Genomic DNA, 13350 nt, shown 5'->3' with positions numbered 1-13350 from the left:
TTTTACAATTTCAGTCATTCGCAGCATTGTCCCCCCATCTAGTGTTCAGGAAGCGTATTGCAGTTAAAACAATTTGTTGACTAATCGGATGTTTTAATCATATCCATAAATGGTTTACCACTTACACATATATTTATTATATATTAATATGTTTGTAAGAAGGAAAGTTTTCATACTGAAAATATAGATTTTGCAACTTAGCTGAAACTCTTCAACTTGTTTCCTAGCAACCACTACAAGTGTCTGACAACAAACATTAAGGCCAGTTTTACCGTGGCACTTCTGTCTGTGTGTGTGTGTCAGTCAGGAAGTGTGTGTGATTGTTATGGAGGAGAGGTGAGGGGAAATTAATACTTTTTCGCGTCGCAAATGCCTAATAAAATCGGAGAACATCGATTATTAATATGCAGAAGTATCCTTTTTTCATTTAGCATGAAGAATTATGAGAATTGTGCCAGAAGAATTCAGTCATACTGGAGATCGTGTCGGGACAGACGGATCTTCAGACTCCTGATGAATTCTGTGCGCTTGGCTGTGAGTTCCTGTCAGATATTGTGCCAATTGGATTTAAATGCGGCTTCCAAAATAAATAATAATAGTTATATTTTTTACATTTAAATGACGCATTTCAAGAGTAGCCGATAAGATCACACTGGTGCGATTAGAACGTTCAGTGCCTCATGTCATCAATGTTCATTGCGTCATCAAAGTTCAGTACGTCACGTCATCAACGTTCAGTGCGTCACGTCATCAACTGGTGCAGAATTAAAACAATTTTTACTCTAAAAAAATTGCTGGTACATTTTCACAGATAGTTACAAAGTATGCCCTTCTTTCTTTCTTTTGTGGACCACAAAAAAAAAAAAAAAACGGGCCTGCTCGCCCTCGACCAACATCACGCTTTTAAAATACACGCAAAACAAAAGTATGGAAGATTGATTTGGGGCAACACGTGATATATATCCCACATGTTATGGAGGTATAAAATGGGGTCAGGTGAAAAACAAACCAAAATTTAATGCAGGGGAGTGCGGGGCACAATTTAATGCGGGGTTAATTGTAGCACGCACGGTTTAAAACTTTCCTCACATGCCTGGATGACAAAAATAAATGTATTTATTCGTTGCCATATCAACACACTATATAGAGAAAACATTTAAAAAAATTATATGACTGAACATTTATTTAACCATACCAAAAGTAATCTTCCTACATGCATTCATTTTTCATCTGTTTTTTGTTTATATAAAATTAGACAAATCTTCTATTATTTTATTCTTATATCTGTTATTTAAGAGTTGAGATAGTTCTTTAATGCTGATCTAACGAGCAGAAGACAAGAGCAGTGCAGGCGGGGCATGTTGTCACAATGAGCCGCTATCAGAACGATGATATTGTATTCTATACTTTTATTAATTATATTGAGAAACCATGAGAAAAATGTGATATACTTGAATGGTGCATGTAACTTCACACAGAGAAAAAGTGTGTTAAAAGTATGGCTTTAGTACAGCAGCTTGTCACTGGGGTAGTTCCCTTAAAAATACATCTTTGTATGTGGAAATATGCACCTGTCTTTTTTGCAATAAACTTTATTGTGTGTGTGTGTGTGTGTGTGTGTGTGTGTGTGTGTGTGTGTGTGTGTGTGTGTGTGTGTGTGTGTGTGTGTGTGTGTATGTGTGTGTGTGTATCACAGGAACAGTGTCCAGCTTCCACAGTTCTGCATCAGCTCAGTCCCAGAGAAGCCCAACTCCTGAAAGACCCCAGTCTGAAGTGCAAGCTCCGGTTCAGGTGTATTTCATACAAACGATTATCAAGCAGTATTATGAGGCAGTGTATATTTAAAAAAAAGACTTCTCTGTTGTCCAGAATGTGTCTTGCATACATTGCATCAGATTGCCTGTCCATCAGTTATCAAAATCATAACTGCAAACTGTTTGCTGCAGGATAGAAAATGTGTGACCGAAGAAAAACCAGTCATAAGGGTCCATTGAGACTTATACATCATCTGAAAGCTGAATACATAAGCTTTCCATTGATGTATGGTTTGTTAGGACAGGACAATATTTAGAAGAGATACAACTATTTAAGAAATCTGGAACCTGTGGGTGCCAAAAAATCTAAATATTGAGAAAATCTATTTTAAAGTTGTCCAAATTAAGTCCTTAGCAATGCATATTACTACTAATAGTATATATATATATATGTGTGTATGAAATTTACAAAATATCTTCATGGAGTATGATCTTTACTTAATATCCTAATGACTTTTTGCATTAAAGACAAATTGTTGACTATTGCCACAAATATAACCATGAGGATTGGTTTTGTGCTCCAGGGTCACATATAACATAATTTCTTCATTTTTAATAAAGCAATGAGTGTTCAAATGTTCAGTAGGTTTTCTGTAGACTTTATTGTTTGTCCGACTTTCAAAAATAAACCCAATATTTACTGGAATAAAATGTGACAACTTGCCCCGGTCTCTCTTTTATATCAAATTTCTGTTCAGGTTTGCAGGTCCTCGATTTCCACCTTCAGTCGTGTTCAAGATTTTCCACATCGGAGGACGAGGACACTATCTGTCCGGACAAAAAGCCTTTGCTTTCTCCAACCAGGTCATGATTCCATTTTAGTAAAGATACTGTTTTTAGTCAGTTTACAGATACTGAGTTTTTAATCATATAATGGGTTCGGTTTTTTTTGTCATTTCATTTGTCATTTTTAGTAGTTTTTGTTTTTCAATATATTTATTATTAATTTTATTTTAGTTTAGGTTATTTAAGTTAAACTAAAATGATAAATTTAGCCTTGGCAACCATTCAAATAATAATGTATTTATTTTAATTACTGTTTATTTCAAGTAATACAAATTATTTTTTTAAACGAATTTAGCTTTAATTTTAGTTGAAGTTGTAGTAATTTTTAGGTTTTTTTTTGTTGCATTTTGACTTTTTTTTAATACATTTAAATGCGTATAGTACATCAAGTTAAACTAAATTAAAGTAAGAAATCTTGCTTTGCCAAGTTGTTGACATTTTTTTTATTATTATTCCAGTTTATTTCAAGTAACAGCAATGCTTTTTTTTCTTTTCTTTTTCTAAAAAACAAAAACAAAACAAAAACAATGAGATGAAAATAAATGTATGAAAAAAATGAAATTGTGTCATTAATATATCAGATTCAATATAAGATTAAAACTAATTGACATAATTTCATTATTCAGACTTATACTCGGTTGAAATTGACATACTAAGTCAAAAATCATAATTATGAGATTAAAAAATCAAAATTATTACAGTCAGAATTATGAGATAAAAGTATAAACTGATATACTAGTCATAAGTTCGAATAATAATTAAGACCATAGACCCGTTTACTGTTTGTACACAATGATGGCGTAGCAACAGTACAGGCCAAACGTTTGGACACAGTGGCTCAGTGGTTCATGAAGGTTGTCTACAAACCGGAAGGTTGGTGGTTTAATCTCCGGTTCCATCTGATCAAGTGTTGAGGTGTCCATGAGCAAGACACCTAACCCCAGCTGCTCCCGACGAGCTGGATGGCGCCTTACATGGCTGACATCGCCATATATAAATGCAGTCCATTTACTATTTGTAATGTTTTTGAAAGAAGTTTCTTTTGCTTATCAAGCCTGCATTTATTTGATCAAAAATACAGAAAAAATGTAATATTGTGAAATATTATTACAATTTAAAATATTTGGTTTTCAATTTTTTATACTTCAGATGATCATTATTTCTGTGATCAAAGCTGAATGTTCAGGATGGTTCCTCCAGTCTTCAGTGATCATGATCCTTCAGAAATCATTCTCAGATGAGGATTTATTATGAGTGTTGGAAACAGTTCTGCTGACTAATATATTTGATGAATAAAAGGTTCAAAATAACTGCATTTATTCAAAATAAAAACATATTTTCAAATAATATAAATCTCCTTTACTATCACTTTTGATCAATTTAACACATCCTTGCTGAATAAAATTATTGATTTATTTCAAAAAAAGAAAGAAAACAAAAGACTGACCCCAAATGACTGACCAGTAGTGTATATTGTTGTTACAAAAGATTTCTGTTTTTAAAACATTTGCTTCCTTTTTAATTTTTTATTTTTTATTCATCAAAGTATCCTAAAAAAGTATCACAGGTTATGAAAAAATATTAAGCAGCAGAACTGTTTCCAACACTCATAATAAATCCTCATCTGAGAATGATTTCTGAAGGATCGTGATCACTGAAGACTGGAGGAACCATCCTGAACATTCAGCTTTATCACAGAAATAAATGATCATTTAAAGTAGAATAAATTGAAAAACAATTATTTTAAATTGTAATAATATATCACATTATATTTTTCTGTATTTTTGATCAAATAAATGCAGGCCCGATGAGCAGAAGAAACTTCTTTCAAAAACATTACAAATAGTAATGTGTCCAAACTTTAGGCCTGTACTGTATGCGCGCACATTTTGGCAACAAACTATGCCAAGAATCAGCAGCATGTCAAGCTACTCGAGCAGTTGACTTTATCAAATGGTAATCGGCTACCAGATCCATTTACTATATTGGAGTGGATAAAAGGCATAAGCAGATGGCCAAATATACCGTGGCTGGATATATATATATGTGTATGTATGCGTACGCAACTATTTGATCGTGTGGGCTGTAAAAGGGTCTATACTTTTGACATTGTATTACTATAGCATTAACATGTTTTGGCAGAAATGTGCTCCCATAGTTTTCTATGAGAGCAAAAGGCAAAAAAAAAAAAACATGCATTTGAATGATTGCATATTATTGTGTGTCTACATCCACAGGCCACAGCAGACTCCTGCAGAATGATGGGAAATAGAGCATTTATGGACCTCATTTCAGTGAACGAGATTCATAAAGCTGCTTTTGAACCACAAGACGTGATTTGCATGAGAGACTATATGCAGGTGGAGAAAAAAAAACCCTGTTCGATTATTGCACAGCTGGATTTCTGTGAAGTGGTCGTGCATTTGTGTTCATCCTTTTCTCACACTCAGTATTCCAGCCACATGGATGAGCTTCCGGCACGTCTCGGAGGCAGAGAAAACGGATGGAGGTTCCTGTCTCTAAAAGCGCTGTCCCGGGACGTTACGCTCAAAAAGGGTGTGAAGCCTGGAGCCAGATGTTATGGAGTAGGTAGACATCTTGCCCGCTCTGATTTGGCCGGACAGCAGCTCTCGCACAGGTATTCAGTTTCATCTCGCATTCGTCTCTAACAAATGTCTCACTGTCAGACCCCACACAAAACAAATGTCATAGTTAAAGGGATACTTCACCACTTTTTCATATTAAACGTCCCTTAACTAAGACAAGTTGATACATACCTCTCTCATCTCAGTGCGTGCTCTTAATCGCTCTGTCTTGTCACCATCCTTGATCGTTCAACTATTGGTGCAACTGTATTTAAATAGTGAAAACGTGGAGGTGTTTTGTCGCTTCTAACTTGATCTCTGTTTGGTACCATAGTGAATGAACTGGGCTTAGTGGGCTAAGCTAAATGCTATCAGATCGTCACCGCGCGTCAGAGAGATTAAGAGCACGCACTGAGACGACAGAGGGATGTATCAACTCGTCTTAGTTAAGGAAATAACATAGTTTAATATGAAAAAGCGGTAGACTATCCCTTTAAAGAACAATATTTCTTATATATAACTCAGTATACTCTTTTAACCTGTGCCTAAAATGATTCTGATGTGTCCAGAGGTTTTCTGAGCTCTACGCGACGCTCTGCCCGCGCTCAAAACACTGCAGCTCGCAAGAGACGCCTCTACGGCCTGACTGAGACTGACGAAGTATGTTACGCTTTATTCCTTTAAGATATTATTTTTGAGTCTGTCTAAACATACAAGGTTCCCCATTATAATGTCAACCAACTGTACACTGAAAAAATAGTTGAAGAAACGATTTTAACTGCTATAATTTCACAATTAATTTTCTCCGCAAGTAACACAACTACAAAAACTACATTTATTTCTATAGCGCATACACATTTAAAAACAACACAAGTTGACCAAAGTGCTTTACACTCACAAAACTCCTCAAAGACAACATGCATTTAGAAGATGTAAGCGTTAAAAATAACAGTCTCTTGTTTCCGCCAATATGGATCCATGATTTCGATGACATCACTCTGCACTTCGGCTTCTTTTCAGATGTTCTGTCCAATCAAATGCTCTCTAGAATCTGAAGCCCCGCCCACTACATTATAGACAGCCGCTGAAGCTGCAGCTGAAAGTCATTTACTCGTTCACACATTTACTGTTTTCTACAAAAAGGGAGGAGCTGTTCAATATGTCCCGCCCTGCCCTCCTGTTTCAGTGGAAATAACATCAACACATTAAATAATGCTGCATGTTTCAAGACACTTCAGTGGGCACTTTAACTCAATCTGCTAGCAATCACATCATTCCCTACAGGGCACTGCTGATTGGTTCCTGCTGTATCAGTAGCCAATGAGCTTACTCCTTCCACCTTCCCCAGCTCCACCTGTATAGATTTGCTATGGGTAATTCATGTATTCATGTATCATCTATTCCACCAAAACATATCAATATTTTCTCATCCATTACCATGCCAAACACTAAGAGAGTTGTCATGCCAGAAATTAGATGATTAATTTCAATGTACTATGCGACCAAACCCGAGTTACTCTCCATTTCCAGGTGTTAGATGAACATATGGACAGCATTAATAACCATGACATGAAGAAACAGAACGGGACGACTGAGAAATGGGGCATTAAGATAGTTCTGCCATCAGTTGAGACTGAAGACTATGAGGACAACTCATCTGAGTCTGAATGGGAGGAAGAGGCTGAGAAACTCTGCAACTGGTCAAAACAACTGGATATAGATGCTGTCGAGACACCGGAGCTCATTTAGTGTTTTACACTATAGATGCCTTGATATAAGCATGCCTTTCAGTTAAAACAAACTATTAGAGCTATTCTAATTCCAGTTAAAATATTGACTGTGTAACTGGTCAGAAACAACTGGATGTAGATGCTCTCAAAACACAAACTCATTTAGATGGAGAAACAATTTAAGTAAACTATTAGTGCAATATTCAACATTTTTCTTTTTAAGGATCAGTACTTTGCAGTATATTTGGGTTAATGGATTCATTAGAATATGATAAACAACATATGGTGACACTTGTATTTGAACATTTGGACTCTTTTTCTTGATTTTCATCTTTCATCTTTCATACTTCATGCATATGCATACGCACCCTTGATAGACATCCATCCCAGAAACAGCTGGAGGTGCCAAACTATACAAACTACACAAACTACCCAGTGTTGGGGTAACACAAGTTACCTAATCAGATTACGTTGCTCAAGTATTTAATAAAGTAATGCACAAATTACTTTTTTTGCATACCACAACATTTCTGAGTTACTTTTTCAAATACAAGTTACTTTGTTTTCCCATTTATTGACTCACAGCTCTCTTGTCCCTTGTTGAGAGATCTCAAAGGTAAGTGCAGAAGCGTGTGTGTAAACATGAGTTATTGTAGTTCCAGACTAAACATGAGCAAGCATTAACTTATCTCACTTGCACAAAAGCAGATTTAGTATTCCTCAAAAATGAATAAAATCTGTGAAATGCAGTCACAATATTATGCAAACCTGCATAATTAAATATGTTAACACAAATACACTTTATGTGTTTAATCTCGGTTTATTAACAAATGTCTTTGCTGCTGATCTTCGAATATCCCTTTATCCTTTAAATATATATATATTGTATTGAAAATACCCAGATGCAATATTGTAACACAAAACCTTTAAAAGTAACATTCCCCAACTCTGACAGAAGCCTTATTTTTGTGATTCTCGTGAAAACAATACACCACATGCAAGCATGCATGAAAATGACAAATTATATTAAATCTACTAGTCTTATATTTAAAAGCAATGCCTATTTATTTCACTAAATATGGGTTAAAACTAAATAATATCATTTGATATTATATAATAAATAAAATATGGATATTTCATAATAAACTGCTTGTTTTACAGTTGGGATATTGTGATGAATTAAGTGATCATTTAATTTGAGATTAATATTTGATATTATATTTTTTAAACTAAACTTTATATGTTATGAAAACTTAACTAGTTTAGGAAAGACAAACATGAATTGATATACAATTATGCAATATGTGGGTTAAATGGCTAGTACTATACAATACAATGTCTATACACTGGATCTAATTTGAATAATAATATGTTCTTGGAGCAACATGCAATGACAAAATAAGTGTAATAATGGGAGAAATAATTGTAAAAATTTTCATAAAAACATCTAATATTTTATATTTAATATTTAAGACAGCTCGAGAGGTCTCTCAGTGGTCAGGAGTTGCCAGTAGGGGCTTGAGATGGCGCTGAGGAGACAGAGACGTGAGCAAATCTTTCAATAGCGGGAGAATGTGTCCGAAATGTTTGATGACAAGCAGTTAATCAAACGGTATCGTTTGGACAGAGCAGGCATCAGCTTTTTCAGCGCTGGTTAATGTTGGGTTTTATAAAAAAATAATTAAAATAAAAAACGTTGTTCGAGTAACTCAGGAAGCAGTACATTTAATCATTTACATTTAATCATTTAGCAGACGCTTTTATCCAAAGCGACTTAAAAATAAAAAATAAATAAAACAGTCACGATCAGTAGTGATCACTTCTTCCTCCTGCCAGTTTGTTTTCTTTTGGAATCCATGGTGGCTGATTTGATTATATATTAAAAAAAAACTAGGCTATATAAAGGCAGGTCAGTTAACAGCACACCAGGGCCCGTATTTATCAAATATCTTAGAATTACTCACAAGAACACTGCTAAGAATTGACTTAAGAGTAAAAAAATTCTTGGCTCAAAGCTGCGCTTAAAAGTTAGTTATCAAGCATCCCAATCGTACTTTAAGTAAAGTGTAGGACTAAATCTTAAGTGCTAGTCTTAGAGATGATTTACGACACTTTGCTGTGCCACAAATGGAATTTTGGATGATGTCATAGGCATGAACCAATCACTGAATAGATGTCCTTATTTAAGAATATCCTCAGATAAATTCACATTGAATGGTGAAATTCCTAAGAGGAGTTTACATCCAACACACATTTGACAATATAGAGTTTTCAAGAGAATACCTTATAATATACACATTTTAAATAAAAAGATAAACATGTTTTCATCCATTTAATTAAATGTTTTAAACTGGTGTGCTGTTAAATGACCTGCCTATATATAGCCTAGATTTTTTTAATATATAATCAGCCACCATGGATTCCAAAAGAAAACCGACATGGCAGGAGGAAGAAGCGATCGCTGCTGCTTGCTGAATTACTCGAACAGTGTTTTTGATTTTATTTATTTATAAAACCCAACATTAACCAGCGCTGAAAAAGCTGATGCCTGCTCTGTCCAAACGATACCGTTTGATTAACTGCTTGTCGTCAAAGATTTCGAACACATTCTCCCGCTATTGAAAGATTTGCGCACGTCTCTGTCTCCTCAGCACCATCTCAGCCCCTAATGGCAACTCCTGACCACTGAGAGACCTCTCGAGCTGTCTTAAATAACTGGGAGAGTAAGAGTGATTCTTAGCTTTAAGAAATTTGATAACTTGCTTTTATACTTAAGTTTGAAAGTAGGAGAAAATTTCATGAATTCTCAGCACTTAAGACTAAAATAGCACTTTGAGAAGCTTGATAAATACGGGCCCAGTTTAACATTTTTAATTAAATGGATGAAAACATGTTTATCTTGCATTTAAAATGTGTATATTATAATGTATTCTCGAAAACTCTTTATTGTCAAATGTGTGTTGGATGTAAACTCCTCTTAGGAATTTCACCATTCAATGTGAATTTATCTGAGAATATTCTTAAATAAGGACATCTATTCAGTGATTGGTTCATGCCTATGACATCATCCAAAATCCTGTATGTGGCAAAGCAAAGTATCGTAAATCATCTCTAAGACTAGCACTTAAGATTTAGTCCTACACTTTACTTAAAGTACGATTGGGATGCTTGATAACTAACTTTCAAGCGCAGCTTTGAGCCAAGATTTTTTTTACTCTTAAGTAAATTCTTAGCAGTGTTCTTGTGAGTAATTCTTAGGTGTTTGATAAATACGGGCCCTGAATAATAAAGAATTAATGATTTTCACCTGTGACATATTGATTGAGTAAATTGGCAGGTGCAGAGAAAAATTACGCTCGGCATGAGAAAGGAGGAGCCATGCTGATTTACATCTGTATAAATTTGGATGGTAGCACCCTAAAGTGTTGTTGAAACAAGCTTGGCAATAATGGGGTTTTGGCAGGTTGGAGTTGGATTGGTGGTTATTCTTGCTCTTGGATTTTCTGATGCACAATGGCGAGCAAGAGCAGCCCATAATCGCAGTCCAAGTGAGCTTAGGCCTAGGGCATTAGCTCAAGCATCTCAACAGGCTGATTCCAGGATGTCTGTGGTTTCCAATAAACCTGTGTTTGCGCCACAAACATTCCCCGCTCAGTTTCCTCTCCAGACACCAGTCAGGACTGACATCGGAAAGCAATCTCAAGATTTCATGGGCGTTCAATCAAAAGAGCTGTTGCAGGGTCCAGTAGCAAAACTGACGTGGAGCTTTCCAAGTCTACCAGAGGAACCGCAGCCACCCGCCGTTCCTTTTGAGTTGCCGCGTCCTGTCCCCGCCAACAGTGTAGCTGCTCAGTGTGGAGAGAATTCAGTATATGTGGAAGTGATGAAGGACTTCTTTGGGACTGGACACCCACTGTCGTCCTCTGCTTTTACACTGGGAGGCTGCACTGCAACTGGAGAGGATCCTTCTGCTCAAGTGCTCATCTTTGAGTCTGAACTGCATGGATGTAGCAGCACATCAATGGTAAGATTTTATTTTGGTGTTACTCACAGAAAATATCCGTGATTGATTCCATTAACCTTTCTTTTTAGGTGACTGGGGATGAGCTTGTCTATTCGTTCAACATTATCTACACCCCACAAGCAGTTAATGGTGTTCCTATTGTCAGGAGCCGTAGTGCAGTGGTTGGTATCGAGTGTCATTATCCAAGGTGAGGATTAAATGATTTGAGACCCGCTGGATCTGCTGATCCCACATTTATGGACACTAAATGACTGCTTGTTTAACTCCTACAGAGCACATAATGTGAGCAGCGACGCCTTATTGCCCACTTGGATCCCATATGCCTCAACTAAGGTTGCGGAGGACATCTTTGTCTTCTCCCTCAGGCTCATGACTGGTTGGTGTATCCCAAACACATTTGTAACATGCTTGTGAACCTGTGCTAAGACCCTTTCTTTGCAGATGACTGGCTGTTTGAGCGACCTTCTAACCAGTACTTCCTGGGTGACGTGATAAATCTTGAAGCATCAGTGCGTTTGTACAGCCATGTTCCCGTCCGTGTGTTTGTGGACAGCTGCGTGGCTACTGCTGTCCCTGATGTTGCTTCTGTCCCCAGATACTCCTTTATTGAGAATAATGGGTAAGAGGCGCTACCTCGCGTATACTGGCTTCCAGTAAGGTTGCAGGTCTTCTAACTGGGTTTGGTTTACAGGTGCCTGGTTGATGCCAAGCTCACAGGCTCCACATCTCCCTTTATGCCTCGGACTCAAGGTGATAAGCTGCGGTTTCAATTAGAGGCGTTCAGGTTCCAGCAAGCAGACAGTGGACTGGTATGTGTTAGTTGTGCAACTCTTTGTATGATCTGCTACCATGGTGTACTAATAACTGTCTTTGCAGGTCTACATCACATGTGTTTTGAAGGCGGCTGCAGCAACCCCAAGTTTTGAGCAAAAAGCTTGTTCATTCTCTGCTAATGGGTATGTTGCCTGCTAGATGGGTGTACAGGTAAACTGGTTGCCATCAACTTACCTGAGGGTGTTTCTTGTCAGTTGGGTGTCCGCAGATGACTCTGACCAGGTGTGCGGCTGCTGTGACTCCACTTGTAGCGTCAGAAGTGGAAGTGATCGGCTGCTTACGGGTATGGACTAACTCTAACTTTTTCTTGTCGCTTTCATGGCTTTAGTTCTCACGAACCCTTTGTTTCTTCTCAGATCTACGATGGGAAAAGGCATCTGTCGGCCCCATCAATGTTAAGGACTATGGCCAAAAAGTAACTGGAAGTGCAGTATAATTTAATAAAATATGCTCTTTATAGGTTTGTGTCTTGTCTTTATTGGCACAATACTAAACATATCTAGCCACGTTGCATGATTTGACTGTTCAAATATGCTCCACAAAATGGCTTTTATTACTGGCCTGTGTGGGGACTGGTATTTTGCTCCAGTCATTTGTAGGTTTAGGCCTGTTGCAACACTAGACTGTAAAGAAGAAAAATGGCCGTGATGACTGACCCATAGGATTCTAAAAGGAGTTGAGACCGCGTAAAGTAGGGTTGAGCTGGTTGTTGCCACCTTGGCTGTCATTCCTGGATAAAATCTGTCCATCACTCATCCTCAACCAACTTCACTGGCTTCCTGTGGCCAGCTGCATCCAGTTTAAACTGTTAGTTTTCCTCTGAAAGCTTATGGCCCTGCGCCACAATCTTGCTGAGTTAGTTCAACAATGTTCCTGCCCAGACCCTCAGGTCCAGCAGTGACAATCTGCTTGTACCCAAATTTAAATGCTCTACTATGGCAGGAAGGGCTTAGTGTCACTGGCCCTAAAATTATGGAATAAGCTGCTCTTGGCTATCCGTAATGCACCAACACTTCAGATGCTTTATAGATCCCAAAACTCACTCATTTTCTCTGGGCAGTAAATGTTTCTTGTACTGCCACTGCCTTCAAGTGATCTCTCACCTCTGTCATGCTACATGACTAGTTGCTGTTTATTCTTCTCTTTGACTGTATAACGTCTATCTGGAGTTGTTTGTTATAATGAGCAGGCTGACTGTCTTTTGATTGTACTCTTGAATTCCATTGTAAAGTGACTGTGGGTTCTTGAAATGTACTATTAAAAAACAAACTTTTATTTAGACTGAAAATGGGCAAAAAGGCAGGATGTGGGTGGAGCTAATGTGATGACTAAGGCTGCAATTACATTGCAGGTCTTGAGGCACAATTCCGATTTGGTGACTATATCTGATTTTTTTTGAAGACCCGCTTACATCATCTTTTCAAAAGCGACCCGTATCCGATATTTGCATTTACACTGTACACTGGCAAAACAGCCCAAGACGTTCTTAATCGGTGAAAGGAAGTAAAACAGCGCAATATGCAATGGACGCAGACAAAATGATTGCACAATGTTTTGCTCTCTGCACTGTTCCACAC

At 37.2% G+C, this 13350-nt stretch overlaps 2 protein-coding genes across 3 annotated transcripts; both read left to right on the top strand.

Annotated features, from left to right (window-relative positions):
• Positions 1-267: 267 nt before the first annotated feature.
• On the top strand, positions 268-7465 carry c3hxorf58 (chromosome 3 CXorf58 homolog). Of its 2 annotated transcripts, XM_067440342.1 has the most exons (8): positions 268-336; positions 432-534; positions 1697-1791; positions 2513-2618; positions 4838-4960; positions 5051-5238; positions 5755-5845; positions 6716-7465. In XM_067440342.1, the coding sequence occupies exons 1-8, from the start codon at positions 326-328 to the stop codon at positions 6932-6934; spliced, it is 936 nt and encodes a 311-aa protein (XP_067296443.1). In that variant the 5' UTR covers positions 268-325; the 3' UTR covers positions 6935-7465. The 2 variants fall into 2 exon arrangements, with proteins under 2 accessions (XP_067296443.1, XP_067296442.1); XM_067440341.1 differs by having other exon boundaries at positions 294-534.
• Positions 7466-10320: 2855 nt separating this feature from the next.
• Positions 10321-12232, top strand: LOC137072125 (zona pellucida sperm-binding protein 3-like). The gene is made up of 8 exons (XM_067440339.1): positions 10321-10939; positions 11008-11126; positions 11212-11315; positions 11381-11558; positions 11631-11748; positions 11816-11895; positions 11968-12056; positions 12130-12232. The coding sequence occupies exons 1-8, from the start codon at positions 10364-10366 to the stop codon at positions 12207-12209; spliced, it is 1344 nt and encodes a 447-aa protein (XP_067296440.1). The 5' UTR covers positions 10321-10363; the 3' UTR covers positions 12210-12232.
• The last annotated feature ends 1118 nt before the right edge of the window (positions 12233-13350 follow it).

Source organism: Pseudorasbora parva, chromosome 3, assembly GCF_024679245.1.
Source record: "Pseudorasbora parva isolate DD20220531a chromosome 3, ASM2467924v1, whole genome shotgun sequence".
Lineage (NCBI taxonomy): Eukaryota > Metazoa > Chordata > Actinopteri > Cypriniformes > Gobionidae > Pseudorasbora > Pseudorasbora parva.
The sequence above is the reverse complement of the archived record's forward strand: the minus strand, read 5'-3'. Positions and strand labels throughout refer to the sequence as shown.

Excerpts from the sequence above, each read along its gene's own strand:
- c3hxorf58 (XM_067440341.1), top strand. The coding sequence starts at position 370 with ATGCCTAATAAAATCGGAGAACATCGATTATTAATATGCAGAAGTATC. Across the intron at positions 535-1,696 it reads TGAATTCTGTGCGCTTGGCT|GAACAGTGTCCAGCTTCCAC; the intron begins GTGAGTTCCTGT and ends TGTGTATCACAG. Across the intron at positions 1,792-2,512 it reads AAGTGCAAGCTCCGGTTCAG|GTTTGCAGGTCCTCGATTTC; the intron begins GTGTATTTCATA and ends ATTTCTGTTCAG.
- LOC137072125 (XM_067440339.1), top strand. The coding sequence starts at position 10,364 with ATGGGGTTTTGGCAGGTTGGAGTTGGATTGGTGGTTATTCTTGCTCTT. Across the intron at positions 11,559-11,630 it reads TCCTTTATTGAGAATAATGG|GTGCCTGGTTGATGCCAAGC; the intron begins GTAAGAGGCGCT and ends TTTGGTTTACAG. Across the intron at positions 11,896-11,967 it reads TGTTCATTCTCTGCTAATGG|TTGGGTGTCCGCAGATGACT; the intron begins GTATGTTGCCTG and ends GTTTCTTGTCAG.